Here is a 27,176-nt window from a genome sequence, read left to right on the forward strand (position 1 = left end):
CAGGCTCAAACATATTCTCCATAGATAGCATCTCCTAGTGCCGCTATTGAAGAAAATATACTGGGACAGATGGACCATTGGTCCAGAAAGACATTTCTTAGATGTTTACGCACATTTGTCCTCAGTGAAATGGGTACTTTGAGTCAAAGAATTATATACATACAGGAATATACATATATATATATTTACACACACACGTGTGTGTGTGTGTATACATACATACACTTTTTTTCTTTTTTCTTCACACACAACACACTCGAAATGGTACAGGCAGAGCTTGAGATCTAGGAACATAGCAGATAGGAGCCAGTCATTTCTAACATTACATGACTTGGTTATAGCTTATGGTAAAGTTCCAGGAAGGAACCCTGTAGTAAAGCCACATCCTCAAAATTCAAAACTGTGATCCCACTTGTTAATGTGATATCTCACATTTGAATTTTAATATACAGCTTAGAGCATGTTAAGAATCAGGACAATCAGGAACCATCACTTGTCTTCTCTGAACCAGGAAGACACAAGACAGCTCCCATTCAGAAGCTGTTTAGTTACATGCTGGCAGAACAGTATCCAAAGCTGCAAAGCCTGGCTGGGTTTTCAGAAAGGGTCACTGAAGTGTTCGCACTCTGTCACCTCCATTTGGCTAAGCACTTGGCTGTAGGTCTACACCTGCAGGTCACACTTATGAGTTGCAGCCCTCAACACCACTTACATGTCTTAACAGTATTCAAACTGGCTGTGGGTCATGTCTTGCAGCTCAAGACATCAGAAGAGCGAGCTCCTGGTTTGGTGCATTCGGCTGCATCAAGGCACCCTAAGGTTTCGGGTAACTCAAGGACTACCACAGAGAAGATATGGAGGTGGATTAGACTTACTTTTGGGATATGAGACAAGAAGATATCAAAGAAAGAGAGGCACTGAACTTATCACAGCATTTCAAGAGACAGACCGGAAATTTTGAATCACTGTGCTCTTCCAGCAGTGTAAGCCTGGTTTCATATGCAATTCTCTCCAAAACAATGTCAGAATATCCTCTTTGTTATGTGAGGCTAACTACAAACCTTCAAAAACATAGGTTTTAATTGGTGTGTTGAGATCCAGTAAGGTTTTCAAAGTTTATATAGGAGTCTTTGTTTAAAATAGCCTGGATACTGCATTCTTAGAAAAGAGAGCATGAGATGAATATACTCATGTCTGTACCAAAAAGATAATATTAAGAAGGCAATCCCACAGAAATATTTTCTTTATTGTACTGAAAAAAGTGCCTATCAATTGCTTTCACCACAGCAAGACAACTTGCTTTACTCTACAGTAGTGACAGAATGCGTGGTTCTTTCATTATCCAGGTTGTTTTTTTATTTTAAGTACTGATCCATTGCATCTTTCCTGATTTATCACAAGACACTGCACTTTTGGGAACAAGCTGAAATATGGCCAAAAGCAACATTTTTTTTTTAATTAACGTTAAAAATACACTACATTGACATCTTAATTTAACAATTCATTCTTTGTGACATGCTTTTGTTTACACATTATTCTTTCCAAGAAATTATCGAGGAGAGTAGTTAGTGATACACACCTGAATCATTCATGTAAGACAAATTCCAGTAAACCCTTAATGAGCAATGGCTTTAAGTCAGACAGGTCCATTGTGAGAACTCTCATTCGACTTCAGGCATTAACTACACCCTTCCTTTCCTTTAAGGAAATAACCCCTCTCAATTTCAACTCCTTTTCCTAAACACGCCTCAGAAAGAAAAAAAGTCTCATTTAAAGCTAAAGAAATTGTACTGAGCCTGTGAAATCTTTCTTTTTCATGAGTAATCAACATTCAGGATTCTCAAATAAGCAGAGCACTTAAAACTGCAAGAGTCCTTAAAAAACTCCTAATGCATTACGAGTCTACTTAAGTTGCTCTCTAACTATTCAGTAATGCTGACTGACTAGTGGGAAGGTTATTCTTCCTCTTCATAGAGTATACAGTTTTTGAAAACACATCTTTACTTTGAAGAGCTACTTCACAAAAGCATAGTACAGAATGCTAAAGCTCCTGCTTCATTCACACTTTGGTCTACAGGACCAGATTGCAGCTCTTCTTCTAAGCAAAAGGCTCTGTAGATTCTCCTCTTCCAGCCACAGGCTGTTTAATTCTCCCTACTCTCACCCCTTCATAACTGAAATTTTGGTCAAAATTAGTATTTCAGCAACACAGCTGACCACCTCTACTCAATCCAGATTTTGGACATGTATGTGATGAGATGTATAACAAATTAAAAAAAACCTTTCTAGACTATAATTAAGAGCATAGATTAAGGTAGCACTGAAATCACCAGACGCTACTCATTTTTTTGTTAATTGATTATAACTAAGAATTATGGAAACAGGTTTTAATATGGAAAAAAGAAAAACAAATCTAGAATAATTAAGAAAGAGCAAGGATTTAAGAATAAGTCCATTGCCCAAAGTCAGTCAGACATACCAAAAGAGCACAGAGAAATCAGGGCTAGAAAAAAGTTTTCCTCTCACAGTCTTTTCCTGCTGGTAAAGTAAACAATGGAATTAGAGGCACCCTGAAGGGATAACAACAGACAGAAAGTAGCTTCCAGTTGGCTCAGCTAATGCTTTTGATAGAAGTGGCAATAGTTAACTAAACCTGAAAGAAATACTTGCAACTTTCAGTGTTTGAATACTTCAACAAACCAACTCTGAAACATTAACTACATTGACAGCAGCCCCAAAAAGTCTGATGAGGGTCTGAAATATTAATGATCTACCCGTACACATAAAATTACTCATGAAACACTCATAGGTCCCCACCCGATCCAGTTTGGACTTGAATGAAGCCAACTTAAGCATCTCTGTGATTCAAGATGCATGCATTATTTAGTATTAGTTAGACACTTGTTCATTTACGCAGACAGATGCTTAGAGGATTTATAAGAGAGAGTACCCATTCCTGCTTAATTTGAAATGTCTTGTTCTCTCTCAAATCTAAACCACAGTGATTTATGTTAGTTATGAAACACTTTGTTCAGGTTCTCCTTGAGAGAGCCGAGAGATGCCCCGTGCAAGGTTCTCAGTGCATTTGCAGAGACCAGGTGGTCACCATCCGCGTCTCCTGTACTTGTACACAGGCACAACTCCAGGCACTTCCATCTCCACAAACCCAGCCCATTGATTCTTCACAGTACTTTTGCATCATTTCTTTTCTGGCAGAATAAAATATCTATGCAAATATTCTTTAGCATGATCTACGCAGACAATAGATAAGCAGTTTTATGTCACACTCTTCAAAATCCTAAATGAATATTCATAAAGAAGGCTGGAGAAGAACAGAACGAAATGCAAAACCTGAGCTCATGAGGATGGGCACCAGCGCGAAACATGGAATTAGGGAAAAAGCTGGCATTAGAGACTGAAATGGCAGCTGCCTTCACTTTCCTTCCCTACAGCTGTTTGCTTCATCAGTTTCTTTGCAGTTGAGTTTTCTGTACTTTGTGAGTTTGAATATAGCCTTAGGTACAGGTACATTTCATAAGGCTGATGTTTAATTCCAGTATTTTTGAATTTTCTCTCCCTTTCCTGATATACCTTTCTACAAAGCATTTATGAGTTTTCACTCTTTGGACTATCATCACAGCCCACTCTCAAAGAAATTTTGAGAACAGTTAAAATGGGAAATTCAAGGTCCCTTATTTCAATGAGACCCTCCTCTTGTCCTGCCCCTTCCAGAATAGAGAGGATAACTCAACGCCCACACAGGATTTGCTCTCTGCTGGATTATGGTTGGCGTTTAGTACGTGATAAGACTATGAATAGATGATGAGAATTGGGCTGAACACTACAATAATCTGTACAAATGTTTTAAGTATTTGATATGTCCCAAAAGATTCCTGCTAATCTGGAAAATCTGGGCTAAATCTGTAACCCTGATTCACATGAATAACATTGCTGTGGGTAATGTTTGTTTTTAAAGAATAGAAGTATCACTGATATTTAAAACAAAAACAAGTTAAAAATTAACTTGCAAACCATTTCTTTCCTCCTGTCCAAATAGACCTCAGCAGCACACAATGTGAGTTAACTCAAATTCTGTCACGTAATACTGTATTTATTTATAAAACACAACCAAAGCCAAGCACTGAATTGGAGATACTAACAGAGGGAAAGACCAGTAAAATCAGCGCTAGTAAGCAGAAGCTAACAAGTCCACAGCTTATGTGTGTATGTGGGGGGAATCTAGGTTAACATGGAGAACAGTTATCAAGTAACTAGCGGCCAAAAGCAACATTAAGATGAGAAGGATTCAGACCTAGAAAAAAGAAAAGAACGGGAGATGAGACTGACATGCACCCACACCTGAAAGAGCTGAGCCAGAATTTCACCATGCTCAGCACAAAGTACCTGCGAGGGAACAAGCTCAGCTAAGCAAGCTGGAAACAAGAGCAAAGGAATCACAGAGAAGTGGAAATGAAAACAAGGTAATGGGGAGGAACAAACCGCTCAGTGTGCAAGAGCTAAAGGAAAGAGGAAAGCAGAGACACACGACCACTCACACGAAGAGGAGGCCTGAGGAGAAGCTGACATGGCTCTGCAGGCAGCTCGACAGGATAGAGTCACAACAGCTGATAGTCACGCTGCTGAGAATTTTAGTGGTATTAAACACAAATCTTACAGGGAATGTGAAACACTTAGAAAGCTTAATATCTGAAGAAGAGGAAAGAAACATGGTATTTATATAGTACCAGGACAGCCAGTTACAAAAGGTAGAATAAAGGGAGCAAGGTGAGAGAAACCACGTCATATCTTTGCAATATTTAGCCAATAGAGTATTCAGCTATTTAAATGGCTTGTTTCTCCCAAGCAGAAACAGGATCAATAGAAAGATTAAAGAAAACTCCATGGTCCATGTACATGTGTTTTGCAACACACGTATGCACATCTATACAAAGATGTTTCACTGAATAGCTTCTTTCCAAGATTTCTAAAATAACAACACTGAACCATTTTGTATGGAATAGTCACATCTCAAATCTCCACGTAAAACTTCCAGCTTAACACAGGATGTGTATATTCTGAAAGGAGCAGCTTCAATCACTTAACTATACAGAGGAAGGGGAAGAGGGATCTGCAAAGGCTTTGGGTCCCTTCCCCACCATTCTCTCTTCCCCTGGCTCTTCCCTCCATTTTTCACTTTCCACCTGAAAATACACAACTTTTCAACTTGATACAGTTTACTAGTAAACTGCAGCTTCAGTGAAGTAATGAACAGTGCCTATTAGGAAACAGCGGTGAAGTGCCGCCATAGAAAATCAAATCAATGCAGAGATTTAAACCATTTTCCTTCCTCTGGGAATCACCAATCAGCAACATTTCATAGAAGAATATTTCATTCATGAAATGCCACATGCTAACGGTTCATTATCTGGCATAACACAGAAAAATTCACACGACATAATGGAATCCCTTCGTTCCTACTAAAATAACAGTTAGAAAAGAATCGTCCAGCCTTCATCTCAGAAATATCTGCAACTGAATACTGCACGCTCACCCACCTAAATGTACAGAAAACATGATAAATGCATAGGGCTATTTTAACTTTGTCTTTTTGCAGCCCATTAATAGGGCTCCTATTAAATATTGGACCAGGACAGCTATATCCTAATGCCCACAGTAAATGCAAAAGCAAGTGACAGAGGTCAAGTGACAAAAGAATAAGGCCTTTTTTAAAAATGAAAAGGTAATCTCTTAAAGCTCCTGAACGCACATATTCCACAGAGTCTTAGCTTTACCTCAACTTATAACAAACAAACAAAAAAAAATACGTCTTAAAGCTGTGGGTAAGAACAAAAGACTCTAGCAGCTCTTGCTCTCTCCCGCTGCTGCAGTTCACTAGTAACTCCAATGAGCCACCTAGCATCCTTGTTCCTACATTCCTCTTTTCGAATGACATCTAAAAACAACCATTTTTGAAAATCAATTTGAGATCTTTAAATGAGAGCCACTAGCAGTAGTAGTATTTGTTATGATCAGGTATATACTATAATCTAGCAGGAGACACGCACAAACCTTTAGAAAATGACCTGTACAGACCTATCATCTCTCGCTGACTTGCTTTAAAACATATCTGGATCTGTTCCAGTCTTTTTTTGCTCCTCTGCAGTAGTAAACCACTGTTTGACCATTTAAAAAAGTTCAGAGCAGATGTGTCTGCAAACTGAGCATGATGATTTAAGTGGATAACAGGAAGATATGAACTCTCAGGAAACAAAGATCCTGAGTTTATGCTAATAATTTTATGCTAATAATTTTATTTTAAAAGACTAAATTAAGAGGAAACATATGCAGATTTCTTTAAACTCTCGTATTCTGGAGTTAAGCCTCAAAAGCACTGGTCATGTCAGAATACATTTCTGAGTTCCTCAGAGTACTGTTCTATATTTCTAAGCATTTTCCTAAGTTCAATTTTGTTCCCCACTAAAGATCATGACAGAAAAGACATCAGGATTGTGGTGGGGGGAGAGAAACACAGTCATTATGCAATCAACTATATATAGCTGTATTTGTTCTCTTTCCCATGTCTATACCACACAGTGAAGCAAGTATGATGAGATGAAACAAGCTCTACTAGAATGAATTTGTCCAATGGCAAGTATGTCCTAATCTGATTACTGATTAGAGTTGGTTAGACAAACTTTACATTCTACATAAATGAGGATATGTTTTAGATGCAACAGAGTTTTTTGTTGTCAAAAAATTACTTATGAATTAATATTTTACTATACACCAAGGTGGCATAGGACTAGCAAAACCAGAGAGCTGAAACATGTTATAGTTAAAACAGGAAGGCATTGGTAGGTTTCTTTTAGTTCTTTCAAGCACTTTTGGGTCATCTTTGCAATATAAATCTGCAATTGGGGCAGGGGAGACTCTCTAATACTGGTCATGTTACTGCAATGTAGAAGGCCATTTTGCATAATTTTACTGAATTTACATTCATATTCTTCCTGTAATTCATGTTCATTTCTCATTTACATGGGCCTTCCTTAGCCTTACTTGGAGAGTGAGGATTTTGCCTGATGGACATCTAAGATGATCAGGAAACATATCACAAAACAGATCTGGACTGAGCATATGCATCAGAAACTATTCTAATGAAATTTTAAAGGGATATCCCAGCTGGGCTTTGCTGGGGGAGGTGGGAAGCAAAGGGAGTGGAGACCTACAGCAAAATGTTTTCCTAAAAATTAAACAGTATGGTAAACTGTTCATCATTTCTCCCATATCCACATCTGCTTCATCCAATCCTTTACAGTAGCACACTTATCAATAAAATTTAAGGAACTCACTTTGCAGTGGTCATATTGTTGCTGTAAGGTTGGAACATCCCCTCCAATGGGCATTTGCTTTTTTAGCTCTTCATCTTTTGTATTCAGCCATTTGATTAACTCTTCCAGAGATGTCAGCAATCTGTTCCATTTCTCTGCACTTGCCTCCAAGTGAGCCCTGTGAAACAACATAAAAGCATTTTTAAAGCCTTAAGTGGCATAAAAAACAAGGGATTGTACTAAAAAAAAAAAACTGTTCCATCATTAGGGTAGGGATGTTTCAAACATCTAACTGCAAAGAAACTTTGATGAGTTAAAAAAACCTCCACTTCTAAACACTTTCCACAGAAAAACAAAACAAGCAGGGAGAGGAAGAAAAACGAGGAAAACACGGACAAATATGTACCTGCTGTTTGGACCCACCTAAAACCTTGCAGACTGCTCCTCTGAGCAACACAAAGCATTCTCCTTTTTTTAGGAATCTACCCCTGCAGTGCACAAAGCATGAGCGTCATTTTGTGAGCTAAAGCACCACAAAACTGAACTCTTTCATGCCAGAACCTCCATGTCCAGCACAGAAAAGAATGAGTCATAAGCAGTAAGTTAACTGTGCTACTGAAAACATCACTGACTATTTAATACATCATTTTAGTTGATAATGAGTCACTGAAAAATTAACGCAGTGTGCATCTGTCCCCCAATGAAGTCTGTATCACCTCCAAACTCCAGCATACTCTTCTCTATCATATTCAAAATTACCTCGATTTGATGGCTTCCCTGCAGTGCCATCTTTGACAGGGTCCAGCTATTCTACTTTTACTCCAGTTATTCTGTGTTCTTATGGATTTCATTTTGAGACCAACAAACATATAGTTAGCTTGTACCAGTACATAACAATTTATTTTACCACACGGGTGATGGAATAGAGCTAAGTCTTTTTCAGCATATCCTGACACTAGCTCTGCACCTTCCTGGTATGCTTCTGATGGATCAGTGAACTGAACTTTACTATTCTGTCTCCTAGGTTTTTCTCTTTTCTGTTTTGCGCACAGTTTTTATTCTTTTTCTTAATCACTGCAGCTTGCATCTTAATACAATAGACAGCAACCGAAAGTGTCATCATCTTAAATGGCTGTTCCAATGAATCTTTAATACTGATCTGAAAAGAGATGGATTGTAAGGGGGATGTGCTGCAAGGTTTACTTCTAGGCAAACTTAGGTTTGGGCAGGCTGGGATCTTCCAGGGATACTAGGATAGATCAACGAAAAAGCAGGCAGTAAGAGCATATGAGGGGAAAAAAAGGACATATAGAGAAAAATCCCATCTCTCTAAGGGTAAACTAACTAGCTTCTGGAAGAAGTACCTATTCTCCTGCTCTATGCTGTTCAGGAAAGCATGTAGGTAGCTACTCGAAAAAAAATTTTACAAATACATGCTAGAAGTGATGTTCTTCTGCATATGGTTTTCTGCCACAGTGTTTCTGTCTTCCCTTTTTCCTGTCACTAATAACCTTCCCTCTGCTTGTAGCCTGGGTCTAAAAAGAGCTGAGCCAGAGTCCTCCCCTCTGGCATCTTCAGCACGGCCTTGGCCCACAGTATCACAATTCCCAAGTGAAAATGTACTTTCCCAGCTCTCCTCACCTCTTTTCAGCTCTTCAGTACTCACAAACCAGAACTACTTCCAAGGCAACTAACTTTCCTGTGTGTGGATGTGGTTAACAGCACAGCAAGAAGTTACTGCACAAGGTACCTATTCCACTGAAGATTTACACCCTGAGTATTCACAATAATTAGTCCCTCCAGCCCCCAGCTACACATTCCCACAGCATGGTGTGGTCCATGTGCAATGTGTGCCTTCCCCTTTTCATAACTAGTTTGACTTCCTGTCAAAAAGCTATCTGAGGTATCTAGTTGTGAAGTGTTACCAGCGCATGACCCCCATGTATTAGGCACTCTACAGAACCAGCCTCCTTTCCGGAAGTGAAAACAGAGTGAAGTGCCCTCTGAATCTGGCAGCCCAGGTTTGAATTCAGTTTTGCTATGAGGCCCACAGGTTTTACAAAAATAAAGCATCTTTATAGTGTGTGTGGTTTTGTGGTTTTTTTTTTTGTTTGTTTGTTTTAAGAAAAACCACAATTAAAGTGTTTGGATTCATAGTTTTGCATACATCTGAAAGTGAAATCTCTATTCCTCATGACTTACTATTATCTCTAGTAAGGGGAAGCAGCACTCACCTCTAAAAACTGGTACTGTTGGAGGCTTCAGAATTCTCCTCTAATTATTTAGCTGAAGTCTCATACACAAAATGAATTAAAATTTTGCAAGGGGGGGGGGGGAAAACTGTCACTAGTTGGGTGTTTAAAGGACACTTTAACAGTGGTTCACTATTAATCTAACATTCCCTGCAATAACATTAACAGTGAGCGAACTAATTTGGTATTAATGTGAATGATGTGGCATATAATACTAGATTAAATTCATTGTAATTTATCACTAATGAGTGTCCATGTACATGGCAGATTAACGACAGTAGCAAAACATCACTAGCACATGATTTCAAAGTTGACTGCAAAGCAGACTTCAGGGGGCAGAGAGGGGGGTGCAGGAGAGGGAAGAGAGTACACTAACAGGGACAGTAAAACCCCTCTCTCAACACAGAGCGCCACTCTCTCCAGAAAGGCCAGAAAGACGTTAATTAAAAAAAATGCAGGGGAAAACATCAACATCAACCCGTACTTTTCCTGAATGTTAACCTTGTAGTCTTATCAGTTGCGACAGTGAAAATAAAATGGAGGGGCAACAGCAGCAGCTGATGAGCAGACACAAGCATTCACCTCCTGAGGAGCAGAGACGTGCATTGAGTAAACTCCACTCAGAGCAAATGCTGCCTAGGAGGAAAGGGACCTAGATATGCTCCAATTTGCATTTCAGTGCAAAGCTTTAGTATCACGTTTACATTTGTGATACAGACATTATCACAGAGTTAGAGCCAATAAACTATGCTGAAGTTCTGAAATGTTTCTGGACTTCTTTGCTTTAACAAAGAGGATTTCAGCCCTTGTTTAGAAACTGGGCCTTCTACCAACACACAATCTGCAAGCAAAGCTTCAAGTGTTTGTGCCCATGTGACAAATGAATTGGCAATTTTCAGGGACTTGCCAGGTGAAGTGGTGGCTTAAGAATCTATTCTGATAAAAATACAGGTCAGCTATATATGATTGTTACGTTTTGAGCACTGGTTGGAGCAACGATATTCTCCAGCATCACATACTTAGAAGCACTCCTAAAGGAATCTTGGCTGAGCAGGAAAAACACAGGCTCTCCATCAAGCTGACCAGCCTCGGAACACCCTCCCTCCTTCCCTCTCTGTGCCCAGGCGGAATAAGATCACACGGAAGAGCAACACTAACACAGCTCCCCTTCGGCTGACCCTGGGAGGCTCTCTTCACAGCCGGTGACCTCCTCAGCTTTTGCTTCTGCTATTTAGGTAACACTTTTCCTGCTGAGCAACAAGGGGACACATAGAATAGAAAAGGTTGGTGGGTGGTCTAAATGCAGAGAATCCTTTTCTGTTTCCCCCCATACTTTTACCTCTATCTCGTCCCCCAAATACCAATCCCCCTATCCCTCCCCAGAGAAGAAAAGAGTATGCCCTAAATATTTGGCTTTAAAAGACATATCTGTAAGAAAAAAAACCAACAAAAACAAAATCAGGAATACTGAGTTGCTGATTTGTTTTCTTCCTGGAAATAAGACAACACAGTAAGAAAAAGAAAAAAGTGTGAATAAGTCTAGGAGTGTTTCAGGGAGAGGTAGATACAGTGCTCTCAAAGTGAAGTTGTAATCACTACTAAGTACAGTTTTAAGTAGTTTCCACGCATTTTTAAAATAAGTCCTAAAAGTGCTGCTTTTTCAGTTTGGAACTCTTTAGTTATAGCAGCAAGAAAGTAAAGTCTATGCAGTAACTAGCGTGATCAGCTCTAGCAACTGAAACAGCGAAGAAAGCTTCATGCTATCCCTAAGGCAGAACAGTACTTTCAGCAACTAAATCAAAAGAATCAGAACATACACATAGCTCCAAATATTATTAAAAACAACCCCCCCCTCCACACACACAGAGCAACCCAAGTTTACAAGCACTACTCCAAGCTAAACTCCTTAAAATAAAAAAATTGGATTTTTCAGTCAACAGTACTAGCCTCTACAAGGGTTATCTGCTGTTCTCACAACTCATCCATACATTTTTGCTTTCTCATTCTTCCTTAAAATAACATATACCAAGAAAAAGTTGAAGGTGAAGCAGTAGCAATTAAAAAGTTGAACAGCCAGACCAACACACTAATTTCACACCAGTTCTACTGCTTATTTCCCAACAGAGGCTTTCACCACTCTTGCCTAAGTTAGAGAACTGAACTGCAATCAAGGAACAGGGCAAAAAACATGAACTCAGAGGTACTGCCCTCTGTTCAGAGGCAACTGAGATTTGAAAGGTTCATTTATTTCTCTTACATTTGGTGCCAGTATTCTCCTCCTTGCCTGCCTTTTACTTGTAGCTCAGTGACATGTGGCTCAGCAGTATCACAAGTATCAGCACAGCAGCACAAACACATTAACGCTGTCCAGTGGACCACATGTTCCCGATCTACACAGAAAGCAATGAGCATACACTGCACAACAGCAGTCTCTGTATTGCTGCCTCAGAATTAACAACTGCTAGGGTAAATGGCTTGAAGGCCATTTGACCATTAATTTCTCCTAAGTTACAGTTAACGCCGGGAAGGGTCAAACAACTGAACTGTTATCGCTGGAATTCCACAGTTGCTGATTAAACTCTTAACATATGAACACGCTCTAGTCTCTCTCATGGGTTGATTTACTTGTGAATACAGCTCATAAAAGCCCAAGTTTAACAGCATTTGAACTACTGTCCTTGTGGTGCAGTGGGGCCATTCTTTACAAGCTCTGTTGCCAAACTGCTTGGTTCCTCTGGTCCAAGCTCTGCCTATGGGCCTTTGCTGAGCAGATTCTGCCAGCTACACTTAGTTGTCTAGCAGGTTGGTGATGGGGTAAATGGAGATGAAAAGCAAATGTCACATTCTCCCTCCATCTCACACTTGCAAACTCTTGTGCCTGAATTCCAAGCTCAACTCATTTTTCTGGCCTTTGGAAAATTAATATGAAGGCTTAACATTGTTCCGTTCTATTAAAAGTACAATTTCCTTTAATCAACAGGAAAGCAGTAGCAATTAAAAGTTCTATACATGCTTTTCTGTGTAGTTAACTTTAATGTGGAATTTTATTCACATTAATGAATATGGTAATATCTACTTCCAAAATGCCATTGTAAAGATTTCAATACTGTCTACACTTGGACAAACAGTGAGCTTTTCACTTAGCACTGCTAGGGTCAAAAATTTAAAAGGCTTTTCTTTATTAATATATGCTTTACAACATTTTTTATTGAATAGCTGTCAGAAAATTCTGCTATCAATATAGATCTAGACACTCATGATGCAGTGCTATCAAAGTATTAATTTCAGTGGTAAAAACAAACAACAACAAAACCCCCTGATTTCTCCTCACTAGTTTTAACTTCACAGAATTACTTCATTGACACTGCTTTTGATATACACTAAGGAAAGAGCCAACCTACTTTCTGGAAAATTTAGCACAAATTGGCAAGTCAAAACTGTACAGCTTTGGAGAGAGCAGAACAATTAGTTAGGCATCCATTGTCAGCAAGTGCCTCAAGTTTTCATATTTGTGCTCAGGGTCCCTTAGAGAAGAAAACTCGGATTTCACCTCAATGCTACAGTCATGCTTCTGCAGCCTTTTAGAAGACAGCAATTGTGCCCCACTCACGTCTTGATTTTTTCATTACTCACCTGATGTTAGCTGACTTCGCCTTCAGGTCATTCCAGCGCTGGTTCATGTCATCAAGTCGGTGCTGGAGCAGAGCAGCTTCCTCAGAGTTTCCCAAGGCTTTCACCATCTTCTGCCTGTTTCCATCAATGCTTTTGAAGATGTCATTGTGGGCATCAATCTCAGCTTGGATGTCCTGAAATATCAACAAGAAAAGCCCAGATATCTTAGCTCTCTGTTTAAAGCAAGAGAGATGTTATTCCTATTACAATTCTTAAACCACTAGGCCAGAGCACATAATCTTTCTTGTGAGACTCTGAAGAGGGATGAAAAATCCTGCAAAAGATATGCAAAAACCTGCATCCCCATTAACATCGTTATAAAAGGTTCACCTTTTTTAAGCATGAGAAAAGGAGTCTGAAAATTACCCTTTACTGTGAAACAGCACTTGTAACTGTGAACACTAAATTCTCTCTCTCTTTTATTTTTTTTTTTAATCACTTATGGTAAATAATTCCCTACTGGCTTCCCACATGTTTCCACACAGTACTGTATTTGCAAATGCACAAGAAACTTTTCCCTGCTCAGAAACTGCACAGACTCAGCCTCAGCAATGCTGTTTCTTCCCTTTTTGAAATAAAACACTGCAGAAACTTTACACAACTATCCAGTGCCATTCACACAGTATAGTGTTTTTTGACATATGCAAGGAACGTTTTTAACCACAACCTATGTCCCTAAACTGTGACTAAATGACCATAGCTACTACAAAACCTATTTTTACAATTCAGTTATCATATACCATCTCCTGCAATACATAGAGAGGTAGACATAAAAAGGTCTGCATTTTGAAACGCAAAAGTAGTACTTGCAGTTTCATTTCAAGTTACTCATTTCTCTTCCCCTTTGAAATTAAACATTTTATTCTCCAATCTCATTTCAGCCTCAAAAACCACATTACAGTAGCTGTCTTCATTTAACCAAGCACAGTATTCTTTTTAAAACATATTATAAGACCCTCAAACAAAATACCCTGTACCACTGCCAATACTTTCTAGCATCCGTACATCAACATATACTCTAACAGAGAAACATAAATGTGTGAAGAGCCAGGTGGCGTATTGACTGTCTCAATGGGATTAATCAGCAAAGATTGTGACAGAAACCTGATGCAGATGTAAACAAGCTTCTTTTGCAAGCAAGAAATTCAGTAACCCTGGAATCTCTTAAAGGTTATATTCTTGCAGGCAGCCCCTCGGTGCATTTTGGCCATCCCCAGGAGCAGGAGAAGGCAAATGAGCGGGTTCTTTCACCTCCTATCCTCAAGATGAAGGCCTGCATCTAAGAACGGCTGCTATTCATGTCTACAGTTGATAGCTGGAAACAGTAGCCATGATAGCACATGTCTACAGTTGATAGCTGGAAACAGTAGCCATGATAGCATCAAAACTTTCTTTAGTTAGGGAAGAAAAAACAAAGCAAATATACAGCTGGAGGGATGGGGAAGCGGGGAATCAGCAAAGCTCTGGCTCTCCAACTGAGCTACTACGTAACTTTGGACAACTCTGTTCTTTGCCCTGTTTCACCACTTTAAACGGGTAAGACGACACTTCTGCTGTCTTTAAATCACCTTAATAAGCCCCGCCATTCTGCAAATAAATACATCCAATGGCATTTAAAATGGATGTTTCTAATAATCAAAAAACCTCAATAAGACAGCGCAGTCACCAATTAAAGCACATGCTATGAAAACCTTTGTAGAACCTGACCTTCTGACTCTGATATGCAAGCAGAACCCTGGAAACCAGCCTGAGTCCAACCAGCAGGAAATACCACAGTAGAAAGCAGAGTTCAATTTTAAGTACACACTAATCTGTACTACCAAAATCTGCCTGTGTCAAATCCATTTCCATGCCTCTTCAGAGTTACAAAAGAAGAGTTTGCAAACTGATCTCTAGTTTTCCATTCTACAGTAACAATGCTCATTCTAAGGCTATTGAGAACCTTCATGAAATATTTTACCCTTGGTGACTTTTGAGGGGGACATTTGTAAGTATGCATGCTTAAAAATTCAAAACAAAGTTTGACTCAAAATGGGTTTGATTCTTGCATTTGACAGTTGTCATGTTACATTGAATATGGCATGGTAAATCTGCTGTTTGCATTCTTGAGATTCATCTGTGATGGCCATATTGCGACAGTTTAGTTCAAAGAATCAACTTTGTTAATTAACTTCTCTTCCTCTTTTCTGATTTCCATTTTACAGGAAGAAAAAGCACTTTCAGTTGATGGATAAACAAAACAGAACCGCAATTAAAGTCAATCAGTGCCACTGCATCACAGCCCTCAAAAGAAGTAGGAGAAAAATCCAAACACGGCATCTCAATTCAGCATATATATGAAAGAAGTGCAGCAGGTGGGTGTGATGTAAAAGATGGCTAATGGCAACGGACAGACAAAGGAGAAGCCAGTTATCGCCCAATGATAACAAAAAAGATCTTCAACATTTTTATAAAGATACTTTTCTGTGCTAAAAGCCCAGCAAGGATGAAGAGCTCCCATCTTGTCCCAGGAATGCTCCCAATTTCCTCAGTAATTCCTCTTGCTCACTGTGTTATCGTAACCTTTCCCTTGATTCTCACGAATTTTGTAACCATGCCGTGCTTGCCTTCCCTTAAAATTTCTTATTTCAAAGCAGGGAGAAGAGCTCTATCCATCCTGTACACATGCCAATTCATGTTCATCCTGACTTACGTCTTTCTCCTGCCTTTTTCTTGATCATGTTTCTTCATATTCTGCATCATCTTCTATGTGGCAAATAGGATGAAAGAATTTGATCACCCCTGCTCTGGCCCCAACCAGCATTAACTCTACTTACAGTAAGACAATTAAAATTTTTCAGTGCTTTAAAAATAATTATAAACACTTCTCTATAATCACACAGAAGATCCTATATCCAGAGTCGCAGGGGCGACACACTGGAGGATGCAAGAAAAAAGAGGAAAAAGAGAACTCATAGTTCCTAAACTGTCGTTACACAGCTTCATCAACTTTTGAGGGGGGATATTGCTATAGAGATGCCTGAAGGTTATATTTTGCTCACTCTGCAAATGTTTATGTGCACATATTTGTTAAATGGGATTTACTGATTATTGGTATGAGGTCAGTAAATATGTTTACATGCACTAGTGTTTGCAGGATTAGTGTCCTAAATTGAAAGAGCTCACTGAGGAAAAAGTTCATCTCATATTTAAAACAAGGTGCAAGTTTCAAAGTTTCAAAAGATAGAAGACAGAAGAGCTAACTAGGCTGGAATTTTTATCTACTTTACCCCAGCCAGGGTATTAGAAGATTGCCACTTTTCTTATACTCCATTTAAGATGTAAAATCAAACTGCTGCATATATGCTGTCTATGCAACTCAAGAGCCTGTGGCTTTAAAGAATATAGGAATATGGAATGAGAGGCACAGTAACACTACAGATGGCAATTCTGAAAATGACCAACAGACCTCGCTGACTCCAGCTGGTGTTGCTACTGGAACAGCCCAAAGTCACACTAAATTGAGTTGCCCAGGGAAAAAGAAAACGTATGCCAAAGGTTTGAACAAAACCTAACTTAGTGACTCCATGCCCAAGGTCAACCAGCTGTTAAACTTTTTTTCTCTTTTTGCCTTCCCCTGACAACCGGGCAAGAATATTTTAAACAGGTACAGCAATAGACAATTGTCCTTTGGAACGTATTCTTTTTTATTGAAACAAATTCAAGACAAAAAGAATTCAAAAAAGCATTCCCATGAAAAAAGTGTTCTAATTCTGCTTTTTTTCCAAAGGGGGGGGGGGGGGGGGGAGGGTCAGAGGGCCCTCTAATGCCCCAAGCTGTTACTATATTCAATTCTACTCATGTGTTTTCAGATTTTATTTGTTGATACATTGCCATTATCACAGGCAAAATATTTTCCCCTTTAAAGGCCCCAAGTCCTTCTGTCGAAGATAAAAACATGATTGGTTGAAGGAAACTTAAATGCCAAATGTTTTCTTGTGGGCCCCAAAATTACAGTGGAACAAACAAGACGCATTTTAAAACACACAAAATTTTGCACTACTCCATTTCCACTATAAAAAATACTTGAGGTTTCTGATACAAAGATATAACACGAAGAAGTTATTTTATCATATAAAGTGAATAAAAAGATGCTCCCATAATGTTACAGATTCTAACACCAAGATCCCTTAATCAAGCTTCTACTATATTTGATACTGAGCAAAAGACAACTTATCCTCTTATAGAAAAGGTCTATAGCATTTTATACTAAATCATTAACTTTTTTTTTTTTTTTAAAATAGAATTACATAAGAATAAAGGTTTACTCAACAGGGAGGATTTTTTTTAAAAAAAAACACTATATACAGCAACATTCTATATTAAACTCCAATTTTAAATCATTTTATGTTTATAAGCAGACAGAACTCCATTGAATTTCTATAAAGAACTGATCACAGAGCAGTGATGGCAAATTGTAGCATATAAACTATATGCAGCTTATAAGAAATGGGCATACAGGTTGCAGGCAGACACTGTGCCACAGGATTAGCCACAGACTTGTGTTGGTGCACAGACTGCTAGGTAATTTGAATCCCAGCTACAAAATACAGAACAGGCAAACTGTTGTGGCTTTTGATCAAAGTGAAGATTTCACAGGGCTGAGGTTGACTACCCATAAATGAAAAATAGTCTGAAGAACCCCGTATCTCCCCACAAAGGTACTCCAGGCTATATTGCCAGGACAGCTTCATATTTCTTGCACCCAAAACAAATCACGCCCCATGACTGGGGTAGGACAGAAGACTTGGTGCAGGTAAAAGAAAATGCAAGTCTTTCAAAACCAACTGCCCATTTCCTTCCCTGACAACATCCAAACTAGCAAAGACTTAAGTTACAGAGGTATGGCTTTTGCCTTCTTTATTCCTGACCTCTAAAGCTGATGACTGCTCATGGAAGTGTCTGCAGAAACCCTTCCCCTGAAACAGCTGGAACAGAAAACGTCAGTGGCAACTAAAGGACATAGCTGTATGCCACAGACACCAGCCAGAACATCTTTCTTTAAGGTCTCATAGCAGGTATCAAGGCAATGGAAGCTTTTTATAGCAGATTGTTTATTCTATTTTGAATCAGACACATTTTACCTGCTGCTGCCAACTGCCTTTGAGTACACTGCTGCGTCAGATGTTCCCTTTAGCCTACGCTCCCCTTGGAGCTTTCACTTTTTGATGGCCCTCAAGGAGGGAGTAAAAATTAGGGCATGAGATAGGTGTGTGAAGGTGGCATTGCAACAGGGGAAACAGGAACTTTTATCGCTCTCTCCTTTGCAAATACAGGGGGTGAGAGGGAGAGAGGGAAGCTGTTGTAAAAAGAGACAGTTAAAAGGAATCCTCCAGTCTCTGCAGAATCCAGGTATTCATCTCACTCAGAGAGCTTCTCCTCTGGTTTCAGAAGACTCTCATAACTTGACAGTCATAGCTTTAGAAAAGCTCACCCCATCTGCTGTATCACATAGGCCTGCAGTGGCTGTCCGTTGTTAGGCAATCAGCTTATAAAGAATTCACACTCAGAAGGGTGGTATACATGCAAAACCCTTGGGTAGAACTGCCAATACCATAAATCCCACCACTGGCAGAACTGTGTATAAGGAAAGACATTAAACCTCTCTAAAATGTCGTATGTGGACCACACTGCCTCTCAGAATAGCCACTGTGACTACAGTATAAGAAGGATCAAAGCAATTTGCAAAAGCAATTTGGTTTAGATGTGACAGAAACTAAATTACTACGTAAGTTCTTAGATCGTTTAGGAAGAAAAACACTTTTAGGGGGAAAAAGCCTTTGGATATTTTTCATGTCTCATTTTCACACTCTTGTATTGCCAGAAGTCTTGCACTGCAGCTTCAAGTTTCCAAAAATCTGTCTCAACTTGCACTTAAACTTAATGGATAATATCTTAACAGGTGACATATGGTGTGTGTAAGGACTCTTTTAATCACAAGAGTGATGATGCACTTAAGGCTGAAAATGCCAGCCTATATTTGACAACTTCTGTGGCTCAGTCACATGACAGTGACTGAACATCTGAAGGGCATCATAAATCCATTAATACTAATTCCAGCAGTCACATATTGGGACTGAACAAAGCCAAAGCAGCCCAGCCCAGCTGAATGTAATATGACTCTACTTTTGCATAGGAAGGGAGTGTCATACAAGCTTCTGCAAATGCCATCTGGCTTCTGCATTACGACCACAGTAACAGCACTTGTAATTCTCTCCTCACAACATTTATTAATGGATACAAAAAGTTAAAAGTAGCTTGCAAGCCAGAATCACTGTCATAATGCTGTTTCTACTGGCAGCAAACTCCTCAGTAAGAAGGAACAGGATGGGTGTGTGGGAAATCATGTGAGGGAGAGAGGAGGCAGGGGAGAGGGGAACTTGCTAAACAAAAAAAAAAAGAACTTGCTCAATAAGCAGTTTCTGATCAAAGTTCAACAATAAAAATGTTAACATTTTTCTCCAGCACCAAAGCATTCTCCTAAATCATGTTACAAACTTCAACACAATAGACAAAATGACAGTAAGCTTTAGGCTAAAAAAGATATGGCAGCTGTGAGATTTGTAAGTTGTGCTTTTGTCGAGTATTGCCACAATCAATTCCTTTGACACGAAATAAGACACTGGCATATTCAAAATCACAGGGAAGAGCATGGAATTTGCAAACGCCAGGGATTTGTATAGTACAAAGAAATTAAAAACACTGATAGCAAAACTTCTTTCTTAACAATATTGTGAAACATCTCATCTCAAAGGCTGAGGCTTCAAGAAGAAAAAAAAAAAGGCAAAAAAAAAAAAAAGCACACACTCTTCCAGTATCTGACCTAATCTTCAAAGACTAACAGCAGCAATTACAACTGAACACTGATGCCCAGCTGACAGACTGGGGAGGAGAGCAGAGAAAGTATTTTACGCAGTCAGGAATTCATGTCACAGATGTTTTCACCTGCTGTTATTAGCTACTTTTGGAAGATATCGGTGGATTGGCTGAACAATATCAATCTCATTAGTTCCAGAAGTTTGCTACTGTCTGAAAGTTTAAAAAAAAAAAAAAAAAAAAAAAAAAAAAAAGTCTTCTGAGCACTCAGATTTATTAGGATTTTGAAATTAACCAAAGCCATTATACAAACCCAAAAAGAAAAAAACCCTTCATTTTATTTTATGAGCTACATAGGTTCATTTAATAATATCCTTTATACCGTTGTTCAGGTGTCCAGTACTGATTTGTATTAAAAAAAAATACTAAAATTTACAGCTTTAAAATAAAACATAAACACAGACTCATGTTGTACAATCTATTCTTCTACTTGTGATCTTTGTGACCACAAGTAATGTTTTTAATTTTAATCTGTAAGTAAAGCATCATATATTGTTACCTACTCTGGCTTTGAATGGCACAAGAAGATTTTTTTATAAAGAAGTGCATTGCAAAAGAAAAAAGCAAATACAGTACGCGAAGCCAAGCTAAAGAGGGTTACAAATATACGATTCAGGTCTCATCAGAAGCGTGGACAATTAGATGAAAGCAACGTGTTTGAGAAGTTTCATGTCTCAATCACTCTAATCAATGCAGTTGCTGCAAAGTCAAGCCTCCCGCCTCTCAGCATTACTGTTGCCAAATTTCCTGGTGAGAGAAAGAATAACTAGACTGGATGAAGCAAGAATAGAGGAAAGAAGTGGGGAAGTGGCACACTCACAGGAAGTAATTCTACTTATAAAAGCCATCAGAAGAGGTCTTCCAATTTGACTATGATAACTTTCAACTAAATTTAACAGCAAATTCTGGAGCATTTTCTTTGTGTGAAGTAAGATCGTAAGCACTCTGGAAAGTCCCTTTAAACTTATGGCTTAGCAAAGCCCAAAACCTTTTATCACTTCCTTTAAGAAAAGGCCAGACAACCATGACCAGAGCAAGTGCTCTAGGACTAATCCTGCAGGACTTGAAATGGGGAAGGAAAGGCGCATTAGTCTTCCATACTTGAGAGGCAGTCAAACAAGGGTCACACAAGGACCTTCACAACAACACAGAAAAATTCCTGATTTTATCACGGCCTGCCCTTTTTATTGGATATTTTTCAAAAGAAAAAATAAGTACTTGAAACTGCTCTTATCATACCTTTTCAAATTTTGTTAGCAACTCCTGTAAGCTGAAGTTCAGGCCAATCATGATTAAATGTCCCCCGAAGCCTACATTTTCCTGGTATGTCCTCCAAGCCAGGTCTATAGCCTTCAAAAGGTTTATCTTTCTTCCAGCTATACCTTCTTGAAACCCTCTGAAAATCCCTGCACACACATCCCTCTAGCGCCGTATTCCCCCAGCGGTAGTTCATGCAGCACCATTTTAGCAGCCTCTCTGTTCCCACTCGCTTCCATGGGCTGGGCACTTCAGGGCGAGGCGATGCTGGTAGATGCTCTTTGCAGCGTTAGCCAAGTCCCACGGCACTGGAGAGATCTTCTCGTCTCTGTGCACAACCACAACTCCCTCCAGCGCACCTCAGCGATGGCCTGCAGGCTCCCACTGTTTTCTCGCAGGGCCCAAGCTCAACGTTTGGTCTCAATTACCCCGCGTAAGAGAAGCCATGCTCTCCTGGTGTGGGGAAGTTGCAGGGGGTGGGGAGGAGGAGCCACTCATTCCATGCCTGCTCCATTCAAGAAAAGGAGAACAAAAAAAATCTCCAAAGAAACTTCTGTCTATGGAAAGCTCCAAAAGTCAGCTTTTCCAAGAAGCCCAGACTGGATGAGGCGCACTCCAGCCTAGAAAACACGGCAGTGTCACTGGACAGGAGGCCACCTCTTCTCTCCCGCCCTTTCTCCCTCCTGGCCACCAGCAGGCTGGAGTTGCTATGGTAATAACCAAGCCACTTCCAACCCTTTTCCCTCCGCCTGCTTAGCCTAGGGGATGCTGTGGCACAGGAGAACTAAGGCCCATTAAAAGAAATTTTAAAAGTCACTTCCTTTGTTCGTGCAAAAATCTCCAGCAAAAGATCATACCACTGCCACCTCCGAAAGCTTCGCTGGGGATCCCATCCTTTGGTCCTTGCTGCTCTGACAGCCGTGCGGTAATCTATTCCCAGCATTTGTTTATTATTTTAATCAGCATCCTCCCTTCCACCACCCCTCGTGCTACTCTGAAACCAAGCACACTCCCACTTCCTGGAGGCCTCCCTCGCTGAGAAACCACCACCACCTCCTCTAAGACAGCAGAAAGCCTGGACCAAAAATCCTGACAGACGTCTCCAGTTGCTCGTCCTATTTCCTTCCCCTCAAAAGGAAACTGGGATATTTAGTCACCAAACAGATTTTTAAGCTGTAAAAGTAACTAGTGCTCTGCAGAGCCTCCGTGCACACACGCTCTGGCTCATTACTCTAGACTCAACATATGCAGATTGTTTTCATATGAGGCCTTTGCTCTCATTTCAGCAGGAAACCTGACACCTTCAGGTTGGCTACTAGGAAATCACTCAATTTTAAATCATTCCCACTTGAAACAGTATGTGCATGTGAAGGCCTATTTTAGCTATTATTAATGCTTCCCATACAAGCACACATTACTCTACTGGCAAATGTTTCAATAACAGTTGCCAGCAAGTCAGAGAATGTGCAGTTAAAAACAAACAAAGTAACCTACTGCTTGTAAAATCTGTCACAACTGTTACTCATATGACCATTTGGGAAACCATGTGCTGCTTTTACTTTCTCTGTAATTCACTAAACTGTTATTTGAAGAACCAATAAGGTCACTAATGACAAAATTGTCTTTAAAATTATTCTCAGCTAATGGATTATACTCACACAGCCAGTATGGTTTGTGATTTTAAGAACAAATTTTGAAAGAAATACATTGGCAGCAGCAGGATTTTACTTTTCTAAGTTATACTTTGCAGCATGTTTGTATGTTTTGTGCAGGCATATTACACAAACTGCAAATGTGCTTGCAAGATAAACTAAGAAAAGTTTTCCAAAAAAGAAGGCAGAACTAGAATAATTTTACTGCATAACTGACAGGTAGTCACAAACTGTCTGAATTTATTCCACTGCTTATGGAAGCAAACAGCCGAATTATTAGTACAGCAGTAGTTAATCCTGCAACAATCACAGATAATTTTACTTGCCCCACATAGAACTTCTCTCATAGGCTTCATCTCTCACTCACATACTTCGCTTGCAGCATTTGCTAAACATTCATTCACTGATACTTCCCCCAAAACTCAAGCTAGTTACTAACAACAGCTACTGCTCCATGCAGCTGTAGTTTCCAATATATTTTTCTTTTCTCTGTTCTGTACTTCCCATAAGATATATGCTTCTCAGAAGATTTAAAAATCCTATCTAAAGGAAAGCATCTTAAAATTACCACCCATCAAAATCTCTTTCCAATCCACAGAAATCCATCACATCTCTAGTGTACTCCAAAACAAAATCTTCCAAGTGACTACAAGTCTTGTAGGACTGGTATTTCAGCATACAGTGGTTTACCAAGGTTCATATGTTAAAGACAGGAGCAACTAAGCAGCTGCTGCTCTCGCCAGAGCATCAAGTGAAATGTAAATATACAAACCTCTGCATCATGAAATAAAAACACTGACCAGCAACAGCCAACTACTATTTGTTGCAAACAGTAGGAGCAAACACAAATGGTGTCTGAACTACTCAAAATACATCCATGTTGGCAGGACACCTGGGGATGCATGCCATAGTGCTGCAGTTTTACCTACTTTATTGGCAAAAGGCTGTCACAGTCTGTCCCCTCCTATCACACTAATTAGAGGTGCTAAAAAAAATACATCAATACTTATTAATTAAAATGAGCACAGTGCCCTGCCCGATTCCCCAAAGAATGATCCTTTAGGCACAGTTTTTTTCCACGACGATTTTACAAATTTTGCAGAGCAATGTAATAACCTCAGTGCAGAGCCCTGGTGTGCAAGTACACCCACCAAGCCCTGACACCGCGGGCCAGTTGAAGAGCTGTTCCTTCTCTATGAACACACAATCCTATAGTCACTATAGTCACAGGAAGCCCAAAACAAGACCAACAAAAATGCACGGAAGCAAAGCACAACATACAGCCTCATATCACACCTCACAAAAACCTTTCAGGCCTCCCAGTCTTCCTCTTGTCCCACCACGGTCAGTAAGAAAAGCATGCATTAAAAATTGAAGTCATAAAGCCATTTCTATAAAATACCAGGAGTTCCCCTCCTTTTAAAATAAAAGCTCATTTTAAACTCACTAATGATCTGTAATGGACCCTACTAAGATTTAAAATACACATCAGACTACTACAGTGAATTATCTAAGGTCAATTTCTTCTTTTTTAAATTAACCATTTACAGAAGCAAAAATCCTATTAGAGTGGGAGAGTAAGTGTCCTGCAAAGATTTAACCAGAATATCTATTTGAGAATCTCTTTTCTCTTCCTACAAGACAGACATAAAGCTCTCATCCACACTAAGGCTTCTTTCTGCTGCTCTGGCAGCAAAAAAGAGAGCTGTGAAACAGGAAGAGAACTGCATTCAAATCCACTTCAGAGTTGCCACTACACACAAAATGAAAACGGATGTTAGGATTATAACGAGGCTGCATGACTCCGGGACTGTATCCAAATATTCACATTAATTTTATGTTTACTCTCACGCTTCATATATTCAGATAACAGTACTATTTGTTTCCCAATTTTCTATGTTATCATCAAAACAAAAAAACAAACAAACAAAAAACATACATTCCAGATCCTTCAGTACTATCAAATGTAAAGGTAAATGCCCTCTGAGGTGGATGCCTACCATTTTGCAGAATTCTATAAAGATATTCAAATATATATCTCATTGGATTAACACTTCCAGTAAAATGTCTTTGAAAATTGTACTGAATAATAACTGTTCCATTGGCTTTTTCACATGAAAAAAACACTTCAGCATTTGGAGAAGTTCTATATTTGTGGAAGAAAAATACAACAACTGAAATAAGCTCTACGTTGACAAATGTTTAGTATAGCCTCTACAAGGAAAGCAGTTCTGTGGACATGACAATGTTGGACCCAAAGCTCCTGACAGTATAAGCTCTCATGCAAATACATAATCTTCTACAGATAAAACAAGCTCAACAGCAACAGTACTGTAACAGAGCTTACTTCCAAAATACTTTCTTAGATATCAAGATCCACAAATGGAAATTAAAGCACTGAACAGCAATTTTTATTGCATTTAGTACACTACTGCAGAGAACTGCATATGATGAAACTTTCTGATCCATTCTGATATCAGACCAGTTTCGTGTATTTTCCCTTGCAGCTTAAATAATAGTATAAAACAGGATAAAGGTAACATAACCAGCTAACATATCTGTTTGTATCTGTTGGTAACATTACTAATGAAAACCTACTAAATGCAGAGATCATAAGCTCAAAAGCATTTTTATCAATGGTACAAAAAGAAGTCCAGCATACTGAGTGAAACAACTACATGAGTGCTAGCAACAGTTTTTAGGAGTTCTGATCTAAACAGCATGCCTCTGAACCCATGCTTAAGAGCCTCATCATTTAGCACAACTTCATGCAGGAATTCTAAAAATAGCAGCAGAACAGTATCTAAATTCCCAGTACTGTAATGAATCAACTAAAAAATCCTGCTTTTATCAAGTATAAATCCAAAAGTAACTGAATATTAGAGAGCTGCGAACAAGTGAAGCAGTAGAATCAATGAAATTAAAATTGGCTGAGAAAAAAGAACAAAACCTTTATTCCATTGCCTTTGAAAGGAAAAACATCTGATTGACTTTGACATGCTCTCACAACTCTTAACATTCACTTTCAGAACAGAGAGGAGTCTTTCAAGGCAGATAACACTCCCTCTGCAAAACAAAATTAAGTACATGCAAAGACACTAACTATAAAGAATTTGCCTCATACTCGAGAAGGTGTGCAAAAATGCAAGAAAACTGTCATACTAAGCACAATTTGACTTTGGAATCCAAACCAAAAAGAAAGGAGGAAAGGTTTTTCTAGAAGAAAAACATGAAAAAAGCAAAGAGCAGCAAAAGTCTTAAGAGTGAATCAATCGGGATGTAAACACACAGAGTGTAGTTATGTCTTACGTGACTCACAAAAATGTAAACACACAGAGTGTAGTTATGTCTTACGTGACTCACAAAAATGAGTAACAAGAACAAAAAGTTAAAAAGAAGGGTTCCTTGTGACACTCGGACACAAAGCACCTGGAGGTCAATAGGTGGTTACAACAAATCAGTACATCCTGGTCTCATTCAAGACGTGGCTTCAAGCAGGAACATAAAAAATTTACTTGTTCAAAAGCACTGTGGTATTTTCTCCTGCCTTGCAAAATACATGGTGTCAATCTGATCAGAAGAGCAAGGAGAGCTGTGCTCTCACTTCTGCAGCAGATCAGCAATTACAATACAAAGCTAACACATAGCTCCAGCAAGGTCTTTCCTGCACTGAGGTTCACTATCAATTAAATAAAACACTAGAATTGCACTTAAGAGAGGTCTGCCAGGACAGCACAGCTCTCCCTGATAACCTCGGCCAGAAGCCAAAATACTTCAGTGACATATTGCCCTGAAGGACTAAGAATTCATGAGGACAGATGGACAAACCAGGTCTTACCACAAAGAGAAACAAATGGCAGGATAAGACAATAAAAACTCATGTAAATATAGCAGTCTGAATAACCTCTTAATTTTGGTAACAATTAGTGTGACTGCAACACTGCAATAAGTTACATGAAAGGGCTTGCAAAGGTCCTTTTAAATCCCCAGAGCTTACAGCCAAAGTATTCCACTGGTTGGCTGCTTCTTTCCTTCCTTCCTTGAAGGGAAAAGAGTACCACTTTTCCTTGGGAAGGTATTTTACATGAAACAAGTCATGT

The 27,176-nt window shown here is 39.2% G+C and overlaps 1 protein-coding gene across 9 annotated transcripts in view; it reads right to left on the reverse strand.

Moving 5' to 3' along the window:
- UTRN (utrophin) overlaps nt 1-27,176 on the reverse strand; it is a 391,474-nt gene that overhangs the window by 125,665 nt on the left and 238,633 nt on the right. For all 9 annotated transcript variants that reach the window (XM_026109804.2, XM_064509199.1, XM_026109805.2 and 6 more), the window contains 2 exons: nt 13,214-13,386; nt 7,350-7,506 (listed from right to left, as the gene is read on the reverse strand). In XM_026109804.2, the coding sequence (XP_025965589.1) occupies nt 7,350-7,506; nt 13,214-13,386 (330 nt within the window). The remainder of the gene's footprint in view (nt 1-7,349; nt 7,507-13,213; nt 13,387-27,176) is intronic.

The sequence above is a fragment of the Dromaius novaehollandiae genome, chromosome 3 (assembly GCF_036370855.1).
Source record: "Dromaius novaehollandiae isolate bDroNov1 chromosome 3, bDroNov1.hap1, whole genome shotgun sequence".
In the NCBI taxonomy this organism is placed as follows: domain Eukaryota; kingdom Metazoa; phylum Chordata; class Aves; order Casuariiformes; family Dromaiidae; genus Dromaius; species Dromaius novaehollandiae.